Source organism: Leptonychotes weddellii, chromosome 1 (genome assembly GCF_054177405.1).
Source record: "Leptonychotes weddellii isolate Sample4059 chromosome 1, ASM5417740v2, whole genome shotgun sequence".
Taxonomy (NCBI): domain Eukaryota; kingdom Metazoa; phylum Chordata; class Mammalia; order Carnivora; family Phocidae; genus Leptonychotes; species Leptonychotes weddellii.
In genome coordinates, this window is record NC_138369.1 from 182,137,218 (window position 1) to 182,161,883 (window position 24,666).

The window sequence follows — 24,666 nt, forward strand, 5'->3', positions numbered from 1 at the left end:
AATAATATTGTAACAACATATGATGACCGATGGGGACTATACATATGTGGCGAGCATTTTGTAACATAGAGAATTGTCTCATCACTATGTTGTGCACCTGAAACTAACAAAACATGGTATGTCAAATATACTCCAATGAAACATTTTTTTTTAATTTAAAAAGTCCCTAACGCCTCCCTCTCCACCTCCCACTCAGCTCCCCCTCTCTTTTGCTCTGTGTCCCCTTTTAGTTGATGATCCTCCAGTCACTGTCTGTCTTCCTGTCTGTAATAATGACTAATATTGACCGAGCATTTACCAGCTCCAGGCCCTGTCCTACCCATGTCACCTGTATCAACTAATTAAAGTGTCACAAGCCTGAGACTTTACAGAGAAGGAAACCATGAGGGTGCATGGTTAGTAACGGAGCCCACACCGGCACCTGGAAACCAGTTAATGCCTACACGACCATAGCAGCATCCCCCAGCCCTGTGGGAGCAAGGTTCCCTGACTGTGCTAGCCCCCAGAGCCCCTAGCACACACCAGTTCATACCTAACCCAGATGGGTGAATGGCTGGGATGCAAACTACACGAGGGACCCGAGTTTTGAGCAAACATTACTTACTCAGTGGCTCCTAGTGCTAGGCATCCTTACCTATCCTCCCAGCCTCAGTTTCCCCAACCTAGAAAGTGCACACTAATATTTATGTCCAAAAGTTATTGAGAAGGTTGACGTTTGTTTTTTGTTTTAAAGATTAAAAGAAATTAATAATCTCTATACCCAACATGGGGCTGGAACTCACAACCTGGAGATCAAGAGTTGCATGTTTTACCCGCCGGCCAGGCACCCGGAGAAGGTTGAGTATTTTTTTTTTTTAATTAATTAATTTGACAGAGAGAGACACAGCGAGAGAGGGAACACAAGCAGGGGAAGTGGGAGAGGGAGAAGCAGGCTTCCCGCGGAGCAGGGAGCCCAATGCGGGGCTCGATCCTAGGACCCTGGGATCATGACCTGAGCCGAAGGCAGACGCTTAACGACTGAGCCACCCAGGCACCCCGAAGGTTGAGTATTTTAATATAGATTTTAAAAATTCATTGTGCCTGGTAGAATGGGTCCCACTGAACAAATACTGAGGATTAGCATTTGCCACCCCACCTACAGACAGGGAGGAAGGGGCCAGAAATACCAGTTCCTCCGACGGAGCCCCTGGCGGAGCACTGTGGGACTCCAAGTCATCCAGCCCTTCTGGATCCTTGCGGCGCATCTCTACGAGGGTCCCACAGGTAGATCGGCGCGTCTGGGTTTTCTGTCCCCAAGCCTCTCCGCCGCTGCACTGTGCGGCCCTGGCAGTGGGGAGCCGCCTGGGGCAGTACGCCTGGTCCCGCCCTTGGGCCTCATTATCTACGTTTCCGCTTCAGGCCCGCCGAGAACTTGGCAGGGCCTCCCCGCGGTGTTCGGGAACACTTTGTGCCGAGCGCTCGCCCGCCCAGCCCTCCTCCCTGCCGCCGGCGCTCGCCCAGTCCGCGGGGTTTGGGTCGCTGGGGCCCCCTGGTTCCCGTACCCCGCGCGCAGCCACGAGCCCCCACGCGCTCCCACGCACTTGTCCTCTGTACCCCCGAGCCCGGGTCGCGCAGTCCGCTCCTCGCCCACGGGCTGGGCCTGGGTCACACCGCGCGTAATCGAGAGGTTCCGAAAGATGCGGTGGCCCATTTTAAAACAAAGCCCAATTATTAGCGCTCGGTGCTATTTATGCCAGGTCAGTGTCAGATCCTCTGGGCGCTGCGGACAACCAGTACCCCAAAGAAGCGTAGTCGGAGCAAGAAGAAAGAAACCGGCTCTGGAGCCATCTGACCCGCTTTGAAGCCCCCGTCCCCGAACCCTTCTCGTTCCCGTCCTGGATGCGTTCGCTTGGGCAAAGCGCGGGGCCTCAGTTTCCTCCTCCGTGAAATGGGGATAACTGTGCGTGCTTGGTAATTCTACACGAGGAGCGCCGCAGGTCGCAGGGACATCAGTGCTGGGGTCCCACACCTCCAGGACCCCACCTTCCCGCGGCCCCTGCCTCGGCCCCGCCCCGGGGGCTCCTGGGCTCAACTCGCGGCGCTGGCTCCAAAGTGCGTCACGGGCATGGGCCGCGCTCCTCCCGCAGCCAGGGCGAGGCTGGCACCGGGCCAGCGCGGGCCGGGCCAGGGGTGCCGGGCAGTCTCCGGGGCGGGGACCCAGGCGTGCAAGGCGCTCAAGTTGCGCGGTCCTTGGTGCGCTGCTGGGGGCGCCCTCCGCGGCGGGCAGCGCGCCAGGGACCGGCCTCCGCAGCCGCCGGGCGCGCGAAGGCTACACTTTCCCTTCGACCCCCCTCGTTTCCTCCCGCGGGGCGGCAGCGGAGATTTCCTCTCGGGGAAACTACGCGAATCCTTCCCGGGGCTCCTCGCCCCGCCCCACTTCTCCGCCCCCTCCCCTTTGCTGGGGAGTTGGCGCTGACCTGCGCTGGGAAGAGGCTCTGGCAGCCTGAGCCGGGAGGTGGAGGTGGCGGGGCGGGGGGTGGGGGGGCCGCGGAGCCGCAGGCCACCGACTCGCCCCGCCATGTGACGCTGCGCTCCGCCCAGGGACCCCCGTCGCGCCCCGGGCCCGCGCCCGCGCTGGGTCGCGCCGGGCACCATGCTTCTGCCTGGACACGCGCGCCCGCCGCCCGCCCCGCAGCCCGCGCAGCATCCTGGGCTCCGCAGGCAGGTAGAGCCTCCCGGGCAGCTCCTGCGCCTCTTCTACTGCGCGGTCCTGGTCTGTTCCAAAGAGATCGCAGCGCTCACGGACTTCTCCGGTAAGAAGCGCCCTCCCTCGCCCCGCGCCCCCCGCGCCGCGGTGCGCCCAGGTGAGCCCTCGGCTGGGGGCAGCCTTCCGAGGGGGCACGGCCGGGTTGGATTGAAGTTGAGGCACGCTCATAGCCAGTTTTCTTGCCTGGTGGGAGCCTTTGGCATAGAGGTGGCTGCGTGTGGAGTGATGGCACAGGAGCCCCTCCCCTCCCCAAGGAAGTGTGTGTAGGGGGGTAACATATTTGGAGTTTCTCGCCCTGCTGTTTACCTCGTCAATTTCCCCGCATCGGGTCCTGGATCAGGGACCCGACTCTGACGGATGCATGTCCCCTGGAGGCTCCTAAGCCCTGTGCCGCGCCCAGCGCCGTACAGTACACGTGCTGGTCCGAGGAGTTGCACTTGGTCTGCCACTCGCATGGTCCCGGTGCGCCCCAGCCAGCCTCTCGGGTACCCATGTAAAGAGACTAGCCCAGGGGACGTCTGACCTGAAGTCTGAGCCGGCAGGCAGGGAGGGAAGCCCGCCGGGAGGTCCGTGTGCCAGATGAGCAGAAGTTTACAGAACTGAGACTGGGGGGCGGGGGCGGGGGGGGTCTTGACTTTACCGCCAAAAGGTACCAGCGCCCCCGCCCCCTCCAGTCCCAGTCTCCTTTACAAAAAATAATGACTCCCTCCTCCCAGTAAACGGTGAGGCTTTTCTTTGGGGAGACTCACACAGAATCTCCCGCAGCTGATACCAGTTCTGGGGTTGTAGGTGTGACTCCACGAAGTGAGAGAAGTTTCTGGGTTGATGACGGCTGGAGGAGCCACATTTTTGTATTACCGATGCACTTGCTTAGAGCAACAAAGTCCTTGCAGTTGTAACCGACCTGGGTCTCCCTCTGGTGAAGCTGGAGGCCTTCACCCTTCCCCAGCCCCTGCCCAGCCCAGGAGGCAGCTCTGAACCCCACTCTCCCCCTTCTCCAGGGATCTTCTGCCAAGTCCAGGCTTTTGCCTGCAGGGTCTTTTGCAATCTAATCATGGTAAACGGAGTCACTGCTCACCCCGCTCTGTAGGAGACTAGTACATGGCAGAGAACACTGGCAAACCAAAAGCTGAGTTGGGTTTCTAGTTTACTTACAGAGAATGTCATTGTTAGCTGAGAGCTCTTAGGTCAGAGGTTCTTTGCTTTGAATATTTAATATCAAGGCAGTGTTTCTACCTAGCAAAGGAAGCCAAGATATGCCTATTTGGCAAGCAAACCGTGGTCCTTAAAAATCAAGCACCACAGGGTCAGAATGCTGTGGTAAATGTGCTAGGGAAATGCTTTTCAAGTGCTATTGACTTTTTTTTTTTGGTAATAGAACTTTTCTTGGCTGCTCAGAAAGTTCTGTATTTGCTGATTTAAGCTATGGAAAGCAGTTCTGAATCCGCCACCCTCTAGCTCTGAATATTGTGGAGAAAGCATTGAAAGCTGACAAGCCTTTTTTTTTTTTTTTTTTTTTTTTTTTGGTGACATCATTGCAACTGAACAAATACTGCTTTAGGTTAATTGCGGTGTAACCATTAGATTGTTTTCACAGATTATAGACACTCAGACTTTGTTTCTTTAGTGAAGCAGTTGCAGTATTTGTGGCCGTCTGTAGGTTACCACCCAAGTTTGGAATTGTCTGTATGTAGCGACTGTTCTAGAAGGTGTGCTGGAGCTATCCAACAAGGGCACCTCATCCTAAGGGAAATGGATATTTCGATACATGTTCTTCTAAATGACAGTAAATGACAAAAGAATTATTTCTTTCTGCTTTCGGTGCGAACCTGAATTCTAGGGCTTAAAACTCCCTGAGCCGGTTGTAGGTGGTGATACGGCCAGGTCCATCCACAAGCAGACCCCATTTTAACTCTGATCAGCCTTGCTCTTCAGGGATCTGAGGGCTAGAGAGAGAGTATCAGGGAGGCTTTTTGGGAGAAGAAAAGAAAAAAAAAGACATCCTCCCAAAGCACAGACATGTTCAGGTTTAAATCTAAATGCTATATTGTGTGGCATTGGGGAAACATTAGAGAAGGCTCAGAAAGATGGAGTGTTTCAAAGTTGATCGATTTGACTTGAAACCTTTAGGGACCCCCCTAACTGTGTGATATACAGCATTGAGGAAAATTCCCAAGCTCCAATGATGACTGTCTGAGGGTTTAGTTGAATGCTTTAGTCAAAGCAGTGGATACTGATCATGTAATTCCAAAACCCCCTTCCCCCCCACCCTCGGGTCCTCAAAACCTGACACCTGCTTTCCTAGGGACAGGTGGTCCTCCTCTTTTTTATGAACTTGGAGGCATTAGAAACCAGAGGTCTGTAAGGAGACCGTGCCCCCCACCCCCGCCCCCGAGCCTTACACGAATAGCCCAGCGCTGGGGAGCAGCCTTCCACAATGCAGATACTTGCTTGTTTTTCTAAACAAGGGAAACATCAAAAACTGAAGCTGGTGGTGGTGGTCTGGGGGGGGGGGGCACTTGGGAGCCCTTTGCCCTGGGAAGAAGAGGATGGAGGAAGGATGGTGTTTCCACATGAAAGAAAGTATCAGAATGTCAGGGGTCCCAGCCATTGTGTGTACAGTATAGGGCCTCGCAGGAGATTAACAGTGCAGAGTTTTGGAAAGTTACTTAAGCCTTTCTCTTCTTTGCAACTCTTCCTTGAGGCTTTTCCTGGGGCTGTCAGCTGGTGTAGTTTTCCTGGGTCATTGATTTTTTTTTGCCCTGAGGATTCCAGCATTGGTTCTCACTCTTAATAAGCCAGGGGACTGTATCCTGGCTTCCTCCTCCCCCTCCATGCTCGTGACTTGTGCTAATCGCCTCCAAGCCTGCTGGGAAAAAGGCTCCCCAAACACCCCCTTCCCTCTCATCCCTGAAGATACTGAGATGCTGCCAACAGCCACTGGAAGGCTGTCATCACTGCATTAAAAACATATCCTAGGAAGACAAGATCAGTTCATGCAAAACTAGTGCCTATGACCCTTAATCCCATACTCAAATACACTCGGCTTTCATCCATTTTCCTCCTTGGGATGGAGTTCTGGTTTTTTGACTGCATTCCCAAATTGGGGATTTGGCCTGAGAGGTCCAAATTGATCATTGATTTTTTTTTTCCCCCAAACAGAAGTGTAATGTCAGCATCATCTTTGTTCAAAGAACAAGGCAGGGATGAGGGCTGAGAGGAGGGAGGGGCGCCATCTTGGGTTCCAGCCATAAAAAGCAAAGGATCCTCCACATTTTGTCCTGCTTTGAAGAGCGATGTTCCAGTGTGTCTCTCAAACTTATTTTTGCTGAGTTGGGTTTCTCAGGTCTTGTTCTTTTTTTTTTTTTTTTTTTTGGTGATTTTTCTCTCCATTTCTCTCTGCTGAAGGCCAGCAGCATCTTCTCTTGTCTCCCTGCGTATCCCCTTTCTTTCTTTTCTTTCTTCTCAAAGAAGTTCAGAGTGATTGATGGGCTTGTTGAGAGGGATGGGGAGGGATGGAGGGAGGGGAGGGGTGGAAAATCGTTCTAGTTCCCACTCGGAGTCCTAGAAAACTCTCGACTTTTGACAGAGTAGGCATGAGCATATGTCCACACGTTTGGTTTCACCCTGGGGCATCTAATGGTGAGTGTGGGAAGCTGAAGGGAAGGGAAATGAAACACAAGGAGAGTGGGGCAGCCTTTAAGGTCTTCCTTGTACCAAACTGTCCCCAGACCTCGAAGATGGAACAGGTTCTCTGGGCAGATGTCCTGCTCCCTCTCCAAGCAAACCAGTAGCCCAAGCGAACAAGAAGTGGTGTTTGTTACCAAACACCATAAACCCAACCCTAGCTCCTTATTTCACTGGCCAAGAATTTCAGAATGTAGAAAATGGTTAAGTCAATTGATCTTGAAGCCTCAGGGGTGGGAACCAGGTCCTGATGGAGGGGTGCAGTTGTCCATTTAGGAGAGAGCAAACCTTCCCGTTCTGCTCAGATAAGCTGGGTCTCCACCCTGGCGGCACAGGAGAATGGCTTCAGTCTGAACAAATGTAGGGATGCTCAAGCAGCACTCCAGGGCTTCTCTTGTAACTGGCCTGCGTGGGAGGCAGGCACTGGCCTCATTTTGAGAGTTCCCAGGCAACTCTAGGACAGCCAAAGTTGAGAACCACTGCTCTGGTGTTCAGAGGGCAGGACTACGTCCTGCGTGCATGGCTTCATTCAGGGGCACACAGGCATGACTGGCTGTCCCTTTCACCCCTCCTCCAGGACTCCCCACCAGGGAGACCGGGACTGTATTTTCCCAGCCACCGGTTTGTCTCTGAATCCCAGCACACACACAGAGTTCTGCATTTTCTTATGCCTTAGTCACATCACCCCTTTATTCAAGGATTGTCTTTACTTTTCACAAATTTTATGGGATTAAAAGCCAGCTCATAACCAAAGAAAAACAAGCCCAATGTCTGAAGGAGTTGTCCAGCTGTCACAGAAGAAGAGAGATGAAGAGAAGCGTCTGAAACTGCTAGTCTGTTTCCATGGGAAGTAACTACATTTGAAAAGTGTTCTTCTGGCTCTTTCTGTAGCAGGGAAGAGGAGTCTGGGCCAGTGAGTGGCTCCGTAATTGATGGCTCTGCTCTCCCAGGCACTTTATTGGAAAGGGCAGCCTCGCAGCAGTTTCGGGGAAGGGACAGAAAGGCAGAGAGTAAAAGTTAATTGAGCACTGTGTTATCTGATTTCCTCCTCATAGCAGCCCTACGAAGTCAGTATTAGCCTCACTTTCCAGATGAGAACCCAGCCCAAGACCACCCAGCTGGGACACAGAGCAGAGCCAACTCTGACATGAGCCTGGGGGAGGGGGCGCTGGGGCACTTGGCCTCTGTGGGTGCTGGGTGGGGAGCAAGCCAGAGGAATAAAAAGATGCCACAATCTGCCTAACCTTGCGAGATAGTTCATGGAGTGACCACGGCTGTACCAGTTGCCCACTGAGTAGACTGACCTTGCCCCATTCTGTCCTTCAGTACCTTTTCTACCCAGTCCATCCAAAGTGGGCGCACATGGGAGGCGATCCAGTGGATGTAGGAGGAAAAGGTTAGAACTTCTGTCCGTTTCATACTGGTTTCTTCTCAAGCTTAAAAAAGAGGAGTCACGTTTGATTTAAAATTAACATAAAAATCGACAGTTGAACAGTACACAGTTTGTACACGTATCGGAGATGTGTTCCCAAAATGTTTCTGCTAATGGGGTTCATGATTTTAAGGATTTGGAGGTCACTGGTCTCAGCCACCCTGTCAACATCTTTAAAAATCTTGAAAAGACACCACTTTGGGGGTAATATGCACTGAAAGAACAACTGCTCCCCTGTTATCTACCCCTATCCCCGATCTCGCTGCCTAGCCTAGCTCCACACTTGTTAGTAAAATTTAGAGGCAGGATTTGAACCCACTAATTGGTTTCCAAAATCCATACTCTTGTCATTCGAGTTAAGTAATGGACCTAGAAGCTAGAGGTGAGGGCTTTCCGAAGTTTTATGATACTAAGTCGCTATTCTAATGAGGCTGGTGTGCTTTTATCTTTCTGGAAGGAAACAGCTTTTCTTAATAACACAAATCCTGGCATCACCAAGATTTTAGTAGTGGAAGGAGAATCTCAGATGGGAAGGGTGGCTGACCAAGTGACTCTAGTCTGTTCTCTGAGTCTCTCCTTCTCCCTGGGGGTCCCTAATTCTGCAATCCATTAGCTGACCCCCATGTGTGCACCATCTCATTTAAGACTCTGGTCCAGCTGGGTGTGGCTTGCCTCCAGCACAAGTGAGAGAAGTTGGTGAGTTGAAAATACAATAGTGTATCAAGCACATTAAAGCACTATGCACCAGACCCTGTTCTGAGGACTTTATTAACTCATTTAATCCTCACCACCTGTGAAACGGCTGCTATGATAATAAATTGAAGAAACTGATGCAAAGAGAAGTGAAGTAACTTTGGGGGATTTGAACCCAGGCAGCTCCTCTAATACAAAAACAAATACAGTAGTTTAAAGCAATGCCATTTCTGTAATGTTGGTCTCCTAATCCACCAGAGCCAAATTTTTCCCAGGATACATGGGAAGTACCTGTAAAGGTATTGTCCACTCCACATCCTGTCTAAAGATAGTACCATATAGCCCCAAAGAACTGATTACAGAATAGGATCTGTAATCCATTTCTGGAAATACGGTAGAACTGATGATCTGAAATTATTTCTCCAACAAAACGTCTAGAGCTGCTGAGTAAAATATAACAGACATCCTTTAAATGCATGAATGACTAAATATAAGGGATACACACAGGGAACAAACATGAAGAGGGATCAGAGAACTGGAGAAGTTAGCTGGCACTGACCCTGTGGCTACACTGGGATCTTCTGATGTTCTTTACAACCAGGATTTAACAGGTGCATGAAGCAAGAGATGAGGCATTAGACCAATGTAAAGTGAGAAGTTGGAATAAAGATCTTCCTATAAAGCTGGGACCTGGAAGGGTTAAACATTCATTAAAAAGGTGGATGAGAAACAAATCAGTCTTCTTGCAAAGAAAAATGGCAAGAAAATTATCTCAGCCTGGGCTCAGGTTTGGAGAAAAAATTAATCTTCCTCAAGAATATGTAATCACAGGCCTGCCTTTTCAAGAGTCTGGGTTTTAAGTTCAAATTATCTTTACCAAGAAACCTCATCTGAGAAACTAACAAAATTGTCCAAGGTTGGTTGTGCCCCTAGATACTTGGCAAAACACACACACACACACAGATACACACACACACACATATCCTCCCTACATAAAGACATCATCATCACAAGCTTCAGAAGATTCCTACTGATGAAATCTTGCTAATTATGAACACACATCCAAAATTACATTATATAAACAACAGTCAGCAGTAAAAACAGCAGAGTTCTTAATAAATAACAGAGGAAAACTAAAACAGAAAAACAAAAGAGCAAGTATAAAACATGACTAAGGAATGAAAGTCTATAAAGATTTGAAAAAGAACAAAATATATCTGCTAACTCTACTAATACTACTATACTAATGAAAGTGTATTCATAGAAACTAAAGCTGAATGGATAAATCATATATAGCTGAAGAGAGAAACAATGAACAGGAACATAAAGCAGGAGAAATTATTTAGAATGCAGCAAAAGGGTAAAGACGTGGAAAATATGGAAACAAGTTTGTGAGAAGGTTCAACATACATCGGATCAGTATTCCAGAGAGAATAGGGGAAATGAGGGAGTGGCAGCACTCAAAGTGATAATATCTTGGAATCCATTTCTGAGAATTAATGAAAGACTCAGGGGTGCCTGGGTGGCTCAGTTGTTAAGCATCTGCCTTCGGCTCAGGTCATGATCCCAGGGTCCTGGGATCAAGCCCTGCATCGGGCTCGCTGCTCTATGAGAAACCTGTTTCTCCCTCTCCCACTCCCCCTGCTTGTATTCCCTTTCTCGCTGTGTCTCTCTTTGTCAAATAAATAAGTAAAATCCTTTAAAAAAAAAGAATTAATGAAAGATTCAGATTGAAGCATCCGAAGCAATATAAATAAAAATAAATTTATATCATCATATTTAAACTATAAATACTAAATACTAAACTATAAAATACTAAAACAAAAGTAAAACAATCAGAGAGAGAGAGAGAGAAAAAAAAATGTCATCCATAAAGTCTTTGCAACAACAGTGAAAGCCAGAAGCCAGTGAAATATTTTTCCAGGTTCTGGGGAAAAAACAAAAACAAAAACAGAACAACCTGTCAGAGCAGAACTATATACCCAGCTAAACTATCAAGACAGAGTGTGGAGATTACTACTAACCATAAACTTAAAAAAAAAAAAAAGAGTGTGAAATCAAGACATGTTTAGACTGATAAACGCTTACTGAAACAACTCCCAGAGATGTACTTTGTGGAGAAGGACACTGACTCTAAAAGGAAGGACAGAAGAAAAGAAATGGTACAAAGAATGGCACTTTACCTATATCCCTTGCTCTGTCTCCCTTCGTAGAGAGTGCCATCTCATTGCCCGGAGAGAGATTTCTCAAAGATATCTTGTCCTTTTGGCAGCTAAACCCAAGGGACAGATTTTTGACCCAATTGCACGCTCTTCCACTGCCTTAGGACTTCCAGTCGGAGGTACCCAAGCCTGCTCTATCAGGTGGCCATACAACGGGAGTTCTGTGTGAAAGAACAGGAAATGTTTAATTCTTTCAGGTACCAGATGCTGTGTTAGGTATGATACAGGGCTACCTTAAAGAGTTTCAGCCCTGTCCTGGGGAAGTTTCCTTCTCAGTAGGTTCATGCACACACAGAAACAAAGCAGCTTGAAGGGTGAATGGTAGATTTGGCAGGTGGCATTCTCCATATGGTACCCAAACCCCAGAGTGTGGAGTTGAGGATTTAACAGTGTGCCCACAGATCTCCCAGACAGGACTCTGACCAGGTATAGATTTTTTTCATTTCCATACCTGCTGTTCTGGACACCTATATCACTTGCTCACTAGGCCCCCCAAATGGAATTTCTCCTGCATTAATAAGCTAGGGAATGAAGTGATGTTTGGGGTTAGTTTTGACCTGAGGGCCAAGTTTTCCACACACAGAGAACCAGGCAGCATTAAAATTCAAAACTCAGGCCACAGAATCTGAAATGTATGTTTGCAAACTGTCTGATTTCATGTCTGCCTCAGATGTCTCTTGAATACAAATCGCCTCATTTGGGGTTGGAGGAGCAGGGAGAAGGAAACCTAAGAATGATCTCCAAAACAAATCTTTAATTCTGATGAGTATAATAGAATGTAATCCCGTTTCAAGTCTGTCAGCATTCCTTTGATGATTACAAATGAGTCCCTTTTCCCCTGCAACGTGGGGGAATAATCTGGATAAAATAACCCTTTTTGTCTGCAAGGGCCAGTGTGATGCATACTCATGACAGCCTACAGAGCAGCATGTCAGGATATGAGCAGAGTGCTGTGCCACAGAGTTCTTCCTTTCTTTCTCTGGACTCAGAAGATTTTTCACTCTTTTTATGTGCACCAGCATCTGAAGTTCTCAGGCCTAGAAATCATAAATCATCATACTGTCCTCTGGGACAAGAGAGACATGGGTCACCCAGCCCTGTGCCCCTCTGCCTGTTTGACGGGAGACAGGTGGAAACGAGAAGACCCCAACTCATCAAGAAGGCCGGCTATTACAGCTTTTGAGGGATACGCTTTAAGGAATGCACACAATTTTAGAGCCCCTTTTCTACTGGAAAAAAAAAAAAAAAACGTACCTCAACCCCGAATCAGGCTTACACACTTCTTTTGGTCAATTTGGTCGTGAAATTAAGGGGTAGGTATTTTTAAACTCCTTCCTCCATTCTCTGAGGCCTAAACCATGCAACACGCCTTCCAGAGCTAGCAACGGCAAATGCTTTTTGGACAGGTTAGACTGAATGCAAACACGGCCCTGTCCGCAGCCTTAGGATGAAAAGTGGTCTCGATGGCCTGGAGCTGTAGGACCTGCTATGTGGAAGTGGTCACGGCAGGCTGTGGAGAATTCCACTGAGCAGGTCTTGAGGTCGTGTCTGTTCTGCACCTTTAACCCCTGGGATTCAAGTGTGAAGGTTCCTCTCTTCTGATTTACCTTTTTTTTTTTTTTAAGCTAGATGCCCCAGGATTTTTTTTCTCCAGAATTTTGTCAATCAATCAATCTATCTATCTATCTACCTATCTAGAAAGTGGGGGTGGGGGAAAGGGGGCAGAGGGAGAGGAAGAGAGAGAATCTTAAGAATTCTAAGAGGGAGAGAGAGAATCTTAATCACTGGGCTCGATATCAGGACCCTGAGATCATGACCTGAGCCAAAATCAAGAGTCCAATGCTTAGCCCCGACTGAGCCACCGAGGCACCCCCTCTCCAGAATTCTTTTTAAATGGTTATGACTCCCTAAAGCCATCAATCAGTGCTTCAGGGCAAAAGGCCTGCCAGTCTCAGACTTCTGTGTTTGTCTCTGGTTGGTCCAGGCATGTTATTTGGGGTGGTCAACCTTGACCCCCAATGCCATCTGGTCCTTGTAGTAGATGGCTATCTTTACCTGGTGAAAACTCAGCTTGTCCTAATGTTTAGTCTAAACCAGTGGCTTTCAGTCCAGGGAGATTTCATCCCCTCGCTCCCAGGGGTATTTGGCAATGTCTGGAGGTAATTTTATGTGTCACAACTAGCGGTCGTGCTGGTGTCTAGTGAGTGAAAGCCAGGGTTGCTACTAAACCTCCGAAGATGCACAGACAACCCCCACTGCAAGGAATGATCCCGTCCTCATGCTGGACTTGAGGAACGCTGGCCTAGACCAGCTGGCATGTCCCTGTTTTATTTTCTACATGTTCAAAATCTGAAGAGGGTGGGGAAAATTTGTAGTAACCAAAGGTGAGTGTGGAAAACCTAGAGACGGCTCCTTGGCACCCTTCTTCAAGGCCAGCTCCTACAGTCACCAAGAGGTGTCCAGTTCTTGAAAGCTGGGGAAATGGAGATCCAGCCACTGTGGTGCTTCAACACACACCTGGACCCTGTGGCTCCCTGCCCCACCCCTTTCCTCTATGGAACTTGCCTGTGCCCCTGGCCCTCTTGCCCTCCTGATTTCCAGCTCACGTTATTCGCCATCATTATCGTCAAACTAAAATATCACTCAGGGGAGGTGTTCAGACTTGAAGTCGGTTGCTCGCTAGCAGTGCGAGGATGCATTTGCAATGCCTCTCAATTATTTCACAACTCAGCGAAGCAATCATGGGGGGGTGCGATATGATTTGAATTTTTAAAAGAGAGAGTGAAAGTCGTGAAAACTGTGCAGAGATCTGCTTCTCCTCAGCTCCTCCCACTGCCTCGTCCTCTTTTCCTCCTCCTCCCTCCTGCACCATCTCTCTACCACCCCTACCCCCATCCCACCCACCTCTGCACATCCGGGCTCAGATGGCTCCTGGCACATTCATACCCACTGGATGGGTCTGTGAAACATTGTGTCCACCTGTCTGTGCTGCCTGTTATAACGTGTTACAATGTTTCTAAGGGCGCTAATTGAGTGAAGAGTGTTCCTTCAGAGCAACATTGTTCAGCACGCGGTGCTGAATGTCATACCCTTACCAGGGTGCACGTGAAGTCGATGTGGTCATGGGATTGAGCACCATGGCAGCTCCCACACGGAGTAGAAGGAAAGCCAGCAGATCCCTCTGAAATGACAGCTGTCACCCCTGCTCAGAGGCCACCAGATCAAAGGACAGCCACCCACTTTCAGACCTGACCCTGCTCAGTCACCCCTCTTTCAGACAGGTTGGAACTCTAATGAAAATACTTCTTTCCTTCTGCCAAACACAGAGAAGATATAGTATAGTTTCCAAAAGGGTGAACGGGGCACCAGCAGGAATGGGTGTGCTGTATTTGTACAGTTTGGTGACTCAGTACATCTGAATCTCCAGGCATTTTTAAGAGCTTTGTCCAAAAAAAAAAAAAAAAGGTCTATTGTGTGGCTGTTGGCACTGAAGAAAATAGCAGGCCTGTCAGAACTCTGTTTCAGATTTAATTTTAAAGTGGGTGATGTAAGAATGCTGTCCAATGGGAGGGCTTCACTCCTTTTCTCATTCCTGCCCGTTTGGTGTGATAGAACTAGAGTTTTCAAGAATCAGTTCATGTGAGAAATCAAAGCGCCTCCCCCTGACACCCCTTTTATAAAAAGGCATCATGTTCTTAAGCAAAGACTGCTATGTTTTTAAAATGAATATGGCTTCCTGCAATGAAAGTGAAAACATATTTGTGTTTATATATACATAGACACACCTGTATATACCTCTCTATATAAAAGATTTTGACTATCCATCTATCTCTCTATGTGCATATGTGTATTTTTTTCAGAGTATCTTCTTGCAAGATATTACTTTTCTTTTTTTCAATACAATTTTTAAAATGTAGGTCTAGAGACATTATTGATTTTCCCAAATGCCTCATACATTTGATATTGATGTTATAAAAATAGGCAGGAAAATAATATTATGAAAATGCTGTTTCCTAGTTGTTCCCTTCTCAAGACATTAAATAGCGAACAGTGATTTTTTTAATCACATATGTATATTTTAACATAGAGTATATGTTTTGTTCTCTCTGTCCTTTCTCTTGGCCATAGAGATCATATACTATAGGTAAAGAAAGAAAGAAAGAAAGAACTGAAGCATCGTATTCAGCCCCTAGATTCAACAAAACAATGAATAGGTTGTAATTTTCTGAGCCGGGAAAATTTCTCACAATGTTGCCAAGCACCCATCCATGTTATGGGAGTGACTTTGTGTCCATACCAGTCACTTGGGTCCTACATCCCAAACCACCAGACCTCAGTAGAACAGCCTGTTTCTTTCTTGGTGGTTTCTGGAAAAGTCCCTTAGAGACCTGAAGAGTCACTGAATTTAAGGGTTTTTTTTTTTTTTTTAAACATGGAGACTCTATACACAACGTGGATTGTACCAGGCTGAGTCCTGGATGAAATCAGACCATAGAGAAGAAGATCAGTTTCTGGAAACAGAACACAGATAAACCCACCTTGGCTCTCCATGGCCCCAGGCCTGTTAGTGTGAGGAAGGCTTGACCAGAAGGACTGTCTTAATTACTGTTGTCTGGGTAGCTAAAACACACACACAGAGAAGCAAAGGGACTCTTATCCTTAGAAGGCAGTCTGGACAGTGACATGCAAACCAAACCCAAACGGAAGGCTTCCCTGGAATCTTGTGGAACCTTCTGGAATGTAGACTTTAGTCTACTCTGCACCATTTATCTTTATCACCGACATCTTCTCTTTTGTGGGAAGGTAAAGCATTAGGTAGAGTATACAAGGTCTGATATATTAATAGAAAGCTTTACTTTAAGAATGTCAAATTAAAAAAAAAAAGAATGTCAAGTGTTTGTGGTTCAGTTTCACAGATTGGGTTAAAATTGCAGTGTTGAGTGTTAGGTTGTAAATTAATATAATTCTCAATTTGTTGTTCAAGCAAGCTGCGAGAATGGACATTACCTGACAATACCTGTGCTTCGGTGGGCTGTGGGGAAGGGTGAATTTGCTGGCATCACGGAAGCCTGAGAGCCACAGGGAAAAGTTTTAGCAGTTCTCACTGCAGGGTTTTTGGGGTCCAGGGCTGATGTTATTGTGTACTAAACCCTTCCTCCATTAGACTGTCATACAATTCTACCAGGGTGACAAGTCGCAAAGGACAATACACAGACTTCAGAACAGAGCTGTGCAAGACAACTATGATGCAGATCCACACATGGAACACTAAATATTCTAGTAGCCACATTGGAAAAAGTAAGAGAAAGAGGTGAAATGAATTTCCACAGTAAATTGTATTTAACCCAAAGTATCCAAAGTATCATCATTTCAACATTAGTAAATATGTTAAAAAAATTTTTTTCTAAAGATTTTTGTTTATTTATTTGAGAGAGAGAGAGAGAGCACACGAGCAAGCCCAAGCAGGGGGAGGAGGGGCAGAGGGAGAGGGTGAAGCAGACTCCCTGCTGAGCGCAGAGCCTGACCCACCTGACCCATCCACCGACATTGAGGCTCGATCCCAGGACCCTGAGATCATGACCTGAGTCAAAGGCAGACACTTAGCCAACTGAGCCACCCAGGCACCCCAATATGTTAAAAATTACTAATGAGACTTTTACAGTTCTTTTTGCCTCACAAAGCCTTGGAAATCTGGTGTGCATATGACACAGCACGTCTCAGTTCTGACCAGCCACATCTCAAGTGCTCCAGTTGCCATGTGTGGCCGGGACCACCATCCTGAGCAGCACAGTTTTAGAAGCGGGGGGTGTCTAGAGCAGGGCAGAGGTTGAGCTCTGGGATCAGGACGGAACCTCAGGTCTTTCTTAGCACCTTCTTCCCACAGAGCCTGGGTCAGGCCTGCCTCATGGAGGGGCCAGTGGTAGGTGCCCGGTTGCCCCTCGGGGGCCTGGCCTCCCCAGCTTGCCTCCCTGTTGCTTGGAGGAGGACTGGTGTCCTCCTGCCTCTTCCTTCCCCTTTCCTGCGAACCCTCTTAGACTTCAGTCCTTGTGAAGGGAGGGGCCTGCGGGAGTCATGCAAACTGTGATTGAACCTGCCAGCAATACCAGAAATCAATCAACCTTACTCACCCAATTCTTTTTCTGCCACCTGGATGTCACAAGGATTTGGGGCTGTCATCCTGTGTAAACCACCCCAGGGCACTAGGGCCCAAGGAGGGATGGGTTATTGAATCATTTTGCCTCGAGGTAGCTGTTGGTCGGTCTCCCCCAGAGGGGAGAGAACCTAGGTTGGGCACCAGTAAGGGACTGGCCAGGTTGTTCCCCAGCTTATTAGTGGCAGGACCAAGATTGGACCCAGGACCCTGCTCTGGTTTTGAGTCTCTGTATTGCTCCCAGGATCAGCTCTCACAGGAAGCAGAGCTGAGGGGCCTCAGAAAGATCCCAGCTCAGAGCTCCCCCCTCATCTGCTAATACCACAGGCTGTTTGTCATTCCTCTGGGCAGCTGGCGTCACCTTGGGGGAGCTTTTTAGATGTACTGATGTCTGGAGCTTCACCCCAGGCTAAGTGAATATGCATCTCTGGGCTGGGACCGGGGCATCGATATTTTTAAATCTCCTGAGGTGACTGATGTGCAGCCAAGGCTGAGACCTATGGGAAAGCACTGCACACTTTTTAATCCATCTGTGTGCTTATTAAATGTTAAATACTTATTATTTTTCTAGACACAGAACATTTGCAAGAATAGTGCAGAGAGGGGGCGCCTGGGTGGCTCAGTTGGTTAAGCGACTGCCTTCGGCTCGGGTTATGATCCCGGAGTTCCGGGATCGAGTTCCACGTCGGGCTCCCTGCTCGGCAGGGAGTCTGCTTCTCCCTCTGACCCTCCTCCCTCTCATGCTCTCTGTCTCTCATTCTCTCTCTCGCAGATAAAAAAAAAAAAAAATCTAAAAAAAAAAAAGAATAGTGCAGAGACTTCCTTTATACCCTTCACTCAGATTCCCCAAATGTCGCCATTTTATCACATTTGCTTTATTCCTTTCTAAGTCACAAGCAAGATGTCCTTTACTCCTAAACCCTTCTGTGTGTCCCTCAAGAACAGGGACTTACCTAACCAAGAACAGTGATCAGAATCAGATTAACCTGCAATACTGTTTTCTAAGCTACAGACCTCATTCAGGTTTCACTGGTCGTCCCCATAACATACTTTAGAGCAAAACAGAAGACCCCAGCTCACTGCTCTTTTCAGCTGTCACGTCTCCTTAGTGTCCTTGCAACCTGGAACAGTACTTCAGTCTTAATCTTTCCTGATGTTGGTGTTTATGAAGATTCCAAGACGGTTATGTTATAGGATGTCCCCGAGTTTGGATCTGTCTGACGTTTCTTCTTGGTTTTATTCTCGTGCATTTGTGCAGGACCGTCACAGCAGTGACCTTGTGCTCTCAGTGCATCACACAGGGAGGAATGTGATGTCACGTCACTCATGATTCCGGAGTGAGCTTCGATGTCCAGTGAAGGTGGGCGTGGCCCTCTTGTGGATGACGGATGCGCCCACGGATTCATGGCTCCTTTTCATTGGCAGTGTGTCTAGCAAAGCCGTGAGGGTCTTCAACTCAGGATAAGCAGGTCTTAGAGCAGGGGAGGGGAAGAGGGAAAGGTTCTGGAACTTGGAGCTTTGCCAAGGGGAATGGCTCTAGGGAAGGCACTGCCAATGTTGCTTTGGGATGAAGTGGCAGGACAGCATGGGGCAGGGAGGGGGTTTGGATTAGGGAGAGAGGTGCGGAGGAGAGACTGCTTGCCCCTGACCTTGCTGAGAGCCGCCCTGCTGCCCTACAGATGATTTCCACCGTTCCCTTCCCAACCCTCCGCCTACGTCAGAGTGCCGCCCGCTCGCTCGATTGCTCGCTTCCTAAGCTTTGACTCACCTCCCAGCTCCATCTGTCTTTTCCTTTGGGATTGATGACTTCCACATTAGCCCCAGAAATACCTTCTGTGAAGGTGATACCCAGCTTGACACTTCCAGTGACTCACTCTGTTTACTACCTATTGCTTATCTCGAGATCAGATGCAGCGACTCTTACCATTTCGAAGAGCATCAGGACTTTGGTTTGTAGAAGTCCTCCACTTGGCTGCAGGCTCACGAGACCTTTCTACTCCACAGACTACACCTATTATTTATTTTAATAAATTATCAAAACTTGGTTTTCCTGCTATGCACGTGTAGGGAACAGTGTACTAGCTGAAATTGAGAAGGGGATGGTGTTTATTTCTGTCCACCTGTATCCTCATCCCCCTGTGGGCTCCTGGGCAGCTGTGGGAGAGCAAGGACAGTGAGTGGCCTTCCCTCTCTCCTTTACTGTCAGTATTTCTGCCCAGAGTTGTCTTTGGCTCATTACCAGAATGTGTCGTTCCTTTTTCTTTGTTCCCCCTCTTTGCTTCACATATTTACCTTCCCCTGGGCAGCTGAGTGCTGCTTGAGAGACGTCACGTTGTCATGGAGATTGTGGCCACAACACGTGTGGGTTCCCCAAACTCAAGCTGCCCCTTGTTGGTCTCTTCCTCATACCTTTGAACAGAACGGGAACGAAAGGAGGTAATAATAATAAAGGAGAATATTTGTATAGAGTTGACTCTGGGCAGAGCAGTTAGGGGTTGAATTGTGTCCCCCCACCCCTGCCACCGGGAATATATGTCGGAGTCCTAATCCCTCCTACCTCAGAACAGGACCTCCCTCGTAGAAAGCATCTTTATGGAAGTAATGGAGTTAAGACAAGGTTATCGGGGTGGCGGGGGGGCCCAATCCAATATGACCGGTGTCCTTGAAAAGAGGAAATTTGGACCCAGAGTCATGCGTAAGGAGAACCCATGTGAAGGTTACAGTGATGCTCCCCCAAGTCGAGAAAGGACCGGAAGCTGGGAGCACTTACTGAGCACTTCCTGGGGCGCTCCGAGGGATGCCCACAGGCACTGTGGAACAGACCCGCAACACCACTGTCCCGGTGCTGAATTTCCCTGGTGGACGTACCACCAGTTCAAAACCTGGAGTCATTGCCGTGTCTTCCCTGTCCCTGATGCCGCACCCCCTCCAACCCCTGGCTGCCCTTGTCACCTGCCCCCACTCCTTCTAGGACCAAAATCGCTGTCATTTCAGTCTGGACCAACTGCATAATTTGCAGGGCCTGGTGCACAGTGAACATGGGGGCCATCGCTCAAAAATCAGGGGGAATGTGCTGTTAAAGGCACTAAAATAGGAAGCTTTCTCCTTCCTTCTGTGGTCTCTCTCCCAACTTCTCATGGTGTTTATATTTGCTTTCCATGTCATCCTGAGTAAAGAAAATGAGCACTTGAAGTTATTAGCGTGGATTGTTGGGCAATGCCAGTTTTTTTTTTTTTTAAGATTATTTATTTTTAGAGAGAGAGCGGAGTGGGGAGGGGTCAAGGGAGGGAGAGAATCTAGCAGACTCTGCACTGAGCGTGGAGTCCAATGTGGGACGATCCTACGACCCTGAGATCCTGACCTGAGCTGAAACCAAGAGTCGGACGCTCAACCAACTGTGCCCCCCAGGTGCCCCAGGTGATACCAGTTTTAAGTGCAGATGTAGGAGCATTGAGTGCATCTATGGGGTCACAGAAATGACCCAACTCTTACAGTGTGCGTATACTGCACACTCATCACCACTCTCTACCTTTGGCTTACGGTGTGTGAGGAAGGATTGAAAGGTCCCACTACTTTCCTGTCCCTTCCCTGTCCTCGTTTTCGGCACAGGCGGCTGGCTCACGCAGGGAGTGACACAAGTAAAGACAGATGTGATGGGGCTCCTTGGTCACTCCTCTTTCTCACAATGCCATTGCCTCGCTCTTGGTTCAAAGCCAGTTCTGATTCTAGCGGAAGCTATGGTGGCTCGGTGCTTGCAGTCCGCATCTCTGTTTACCATCCTGGATGGAATATGCCTGTCTGATCCTCACTTTGGGTTTTCCTGGATGCATCGCCATTGTGGGTCCACCAGAATTCTGTGCTCAGGGCATCTCAAATCACCATGAGAACGAGGCATAAGGAATGGTGGCAGCTCATAGTGTGGGTGCCTCCTCTGCCCACGCACGTCCCCCATCATCCTATCGGGCTTCGCTTATAAAACACGAGTCCAAAGATTACATTATGAAGAATTTCAAGATGGTGACAGCAGAGCGTGAAACCAAGCGTGGGGCTGAGCGTGGGGCTGTATGCAATGCTCAGGTCGTACATCCGTGATGTTGACTCTGGTCTCAGCCGCTCCCACCCCATCCCCAAGACCTGCATCAGTGCTCCCCAGCAGGATTGCGACCACCCTAATTTCATCATGGGTCTCTCCAGTCCATCTAACACAGACTGCTAGAAGGATTTCTCTCAATTGTAAATCTGAACAGCATCACTCCCCTGCTTACAATCCCATAGTAGCTCCCATCTGCCTTTAGATGGAAGTTCAGACTCGTTAGCAAGGCACCGCTTCCTTCTCCAGTCTTTGCCCCTGACCTCATACTCTGCACACTGGCCGGCTGTGCAGAATGTCTACACGTGCCCTCTGAGCCTTCACATATCTGCCCCTGATGCCTGAGGCTTACGTTCACTTGGTTGGCTCCTACTCTTTCTGCATGTGTCACCTCCCACTTGGAAGCCCTCTGGCCTCTTGGATGAATCACGTGCTGGTTTTATTGACCCCCCCTTCTGCCCCTGGTGTTTTAAATACCATCTGTGCATCCTCTACCCCAGCATTAAGCATAATATTATAACAAAGTGTAGAGGGAGAAGTGGTGAACAGTTCTTCCTTCATTCAGAGCCCCGGATTCAGGGTTAGTGAGGAGCCCCTTGAATCCGGAGAAGAGACTCTAGACCAGGAGTTGGAGTGGAGCCTTGTTCTGGCCCCGTCACCAGCTGGCTGTATGACCTTTTCGCACAGTCAAAGGGAAAGACTTCCCTGGCATCTCTGAGAGCTGGTGTGAGGATCATAAAGAGTTAGGAGATGGCAAGGATTTTATTTTTTAAAGTTTGGAGATTTTTATAAAAACAGTAGGAATGAATATAATTATATTCTTTTAGAAATCAAAAACAAAGTTCTACCACATTGAGACGTGCTCTGAAGGCAATCCCAGAAAGTGATTCTGCATGTTTGAATTATATATGAACAGTAACCATTTGGGAGGCTAGCAATCACATGGATATATAAATCCTACTCTATCTCAGATATAAGATTTATTTATTTATTTATTTATTTGTTTGTTTGTTTGTTTATGTGTGTATGTGAGAGAGAGAGAGAGAGAGAGAGCGAGCGCACAAGCAGGGGGAGTGGCAGACAGAGGGAGAGGGAGAAGCAGACTCCCGCGGAGCAGGAAGCCCGATGCGGGGCTCGATCCCAGGACTCTGGAATCATGACCTGAGCCGAAGGCCGATGCTTAATGGACTGAGCCACTCAGGCACTCCAGGACACTTGTTTTTGATATGAGAGCTGAATCCAGAAGGCAGAGAGTCATCTCGTGCCACCTCAGGTGGGACGGTGCCTGTTGCTGACAAAATTGTTTTGAGCTGGGAAAACCCTGCAACTGTTGATCTGGGGAGTTACAAATAAATGTTAGCAAGTAGGTGAATTTGCAAATATAGAATCTGTGAATAATGAGGATCAGCTGCCTATACCAAGGACCAGGGTCAGATTTTCTTCAACCTAACCACCCAGAAGATAGATGGCCAGGAGTCAGTAACTAGAGAAGGACTCCGGGGCGGTGGAGAATAAAGGAGACAAAACGGTGCTCAAAAGTGAGAGGTGTAATCACTCAGCTGGTGCCTAAATGGTTGTATAGAAAATTAGGTAACAGATGAAGAATAACAAGCGTACAATGAGGACAGTCAGAAAAAAAAACGTCCACAAAGGTGGGATACAGAAGAGGAAATAAGCAGCTCCTGGCAGAATTAAGGAAGCATGGGTCCCCAGGGTGGTTTGGTGAAGCTGAGCCTGCGGGGGGAGTTTTAAACCTGCCCTGGGGGGAGCATGCCAGGGATTCAATCAAGGATGAATATCAAGAGCAAGGCCAGGCCAGCCCAATTACTGTGTGGGTGCCCGCAATTCTTTACATTTGTCCAGCCTCCCCTGTGTCTGTGAAATACAAAGGGAGAAATATGGTTACTTCCCCTAATTCTAAGGCAAAAGAAGGGGGAAGCCAGATGACCTGTCCAAGATCCTCCACTGATCCAGTGGGGAGGCTGTAAGGGACCTAAGGGTCACTCAGCCTGTTCCCAAGCACTGCCTCTGGAATACGCTGTTTACATTTGTTTCAACTTTTAGAAAGTTGCATGCTCTGGTTTTGTTCCAGGAAACAAAACGCATTCCATCACAAGTACAGCAAACCTGTTCTGCCCCTAAATCTAATCTTTGCAACCTTCCAAATGGCTTTCTGAGTTTTATGGTGCTACTCACCAAACAGCATCATTCCTAAAGTGTAAGGAAAAGAAAAGTTTCGTGGGGCACCTGGGTGGCTCAGACGTCCTTAAGCGTCTGCCTTCTGCTCAGGTCATGAGCTCAGGGTCCTGGGATCAAGCCCCGCATCGGGCTCCCTGCTCAGCGGGAAGCCTGCTTCTCTCCCACTCCCCCTGCTTGTGTTCCCTCTCTCGCTGTCTCTTTCTCTGTCAAATAAATAAATAAAATCTTTTTTAAAAAGTTTCATTATTACGAGCTGTGAAATCACTCTATAATTTTCCAATTAACTGAATGAAACACAAAATGCGTGCCCTGAAGTCTTCATTTCAACCTTAAACAGATCCCACGTCCCTTGATCATCCTACACATTTCGGCAGTGGGCAGATGGGAGGTAAGCCATCTGAAGTTGAAAGGCTGTTTACTGGTCGGGCAGGGAGGCGACACCTGTCCACCCCCACGGCTGTGGGCTGGGCTGTGTGGGGCGTTCTGATTGGTCAGCTCCCTGAGTATTTCTGAGAGCTTTTTGTTGTACCTGGGGATAGAGCCACTAATTTGGCCAATTCCAAGCAGGAAAGATCAAGTGTAGATTTCATATCTGAGTTTCAAGCACTGGTAAAAAGTTGCATTAAGTTATCAAATGCACTGCACTCTCCCGCCTTACTCACCAAGTGGCTCTGTCGTTTTGGGGTTACTCAGCATCCTAAAGAAAAGGAAAAGTAATCCTTTTAGGTGCTTGAGGAAAAAGGGGATTGATCCAGTTTCCTTTACACTAATCTAATCCAGGTGGTGTTCACTGAATAACTTTCTGGGTTTAGTACCTGGTTACCAAACAAGGTGTTCCTTTTTATAGGATTTGAAACCTTTGGTCAAAAAGCAGGAAGGAGCTCCTACCAGACCTGTTCAAAATAAAATAGTGAGTGTAATCATAAGATTGTATTTCAAGTCCAACACAGCATGCTTGGAGTAATTTTTAATCAATTAATTCATACCCTTTCTTTCTGTGTATATGTATATAAATATGTATGTATATTATTGTATATATATGTTGTATGTATACATATATGTATATATAACATAGTATATTACTGTGTTGTAAACTGGGAAGTAAGTTGTCCTGGGGTCACTCCATCATGGCCATGGAAATTATACTTGGGAAGGCATATGAAATTAAAGGGTTTATTATACTCACAGGTCTTCGAGGAGAGAGGCATGGCGGCCCCACAGGGGACCATATGTGAGGAGTGCTCAGGGAGCAGCTCAACCAAGCAGGTGGGGAGCTGAGAGGGAGAGGACCTGTAGGCAAGTGCCTTTATTGAGGGTTAGTTGGAGTACACAAGCAAAAGCGTGGGGCTTTTTTTTAAAGATTATATTTATTTATTTGACAGAGAGAGACACAGCGAGGGAGGGAACACAAGCAGGGGGAGTGGGAGAGGGAGAAGCAGGCTTCCC

At 48.0% G+C, this 24,666-nt stretch overlaps 1 protein-coding gene across 8 annotated transcripts in view; it reads left to right on the forward strand.

Moving 5' to 3' along the window:
• The first annotated feature begins 2,316 nt into the window (after positions 1-2,316).
• The window catches only part of EVA1C (eva-1 homolog C), a 72,327-nt gene continuing 49,977 nt past the window's right edge, over positions 2,317-24,666 (forward strand). Inside the window, exon 1 of one of the 8 annotated variants that reach the window (XM_081799350.1) lies at positions 2,317-2,843. In XM_081799350.1, coding sequence (XP_081655476.1) covers positions 2,633-2,843 — 211 coding nt within the window. In that variant the 5' untranslated portion in view covers positions 2,317-2,632. The remainder of the gene's footprint in view (positions 2,844-24,666) is intronic. The other 7 variants (XM_081799342.1, XM_081799332.1, XM_081799316.1 and 4 more) reach the window with 7 other exon arrangements.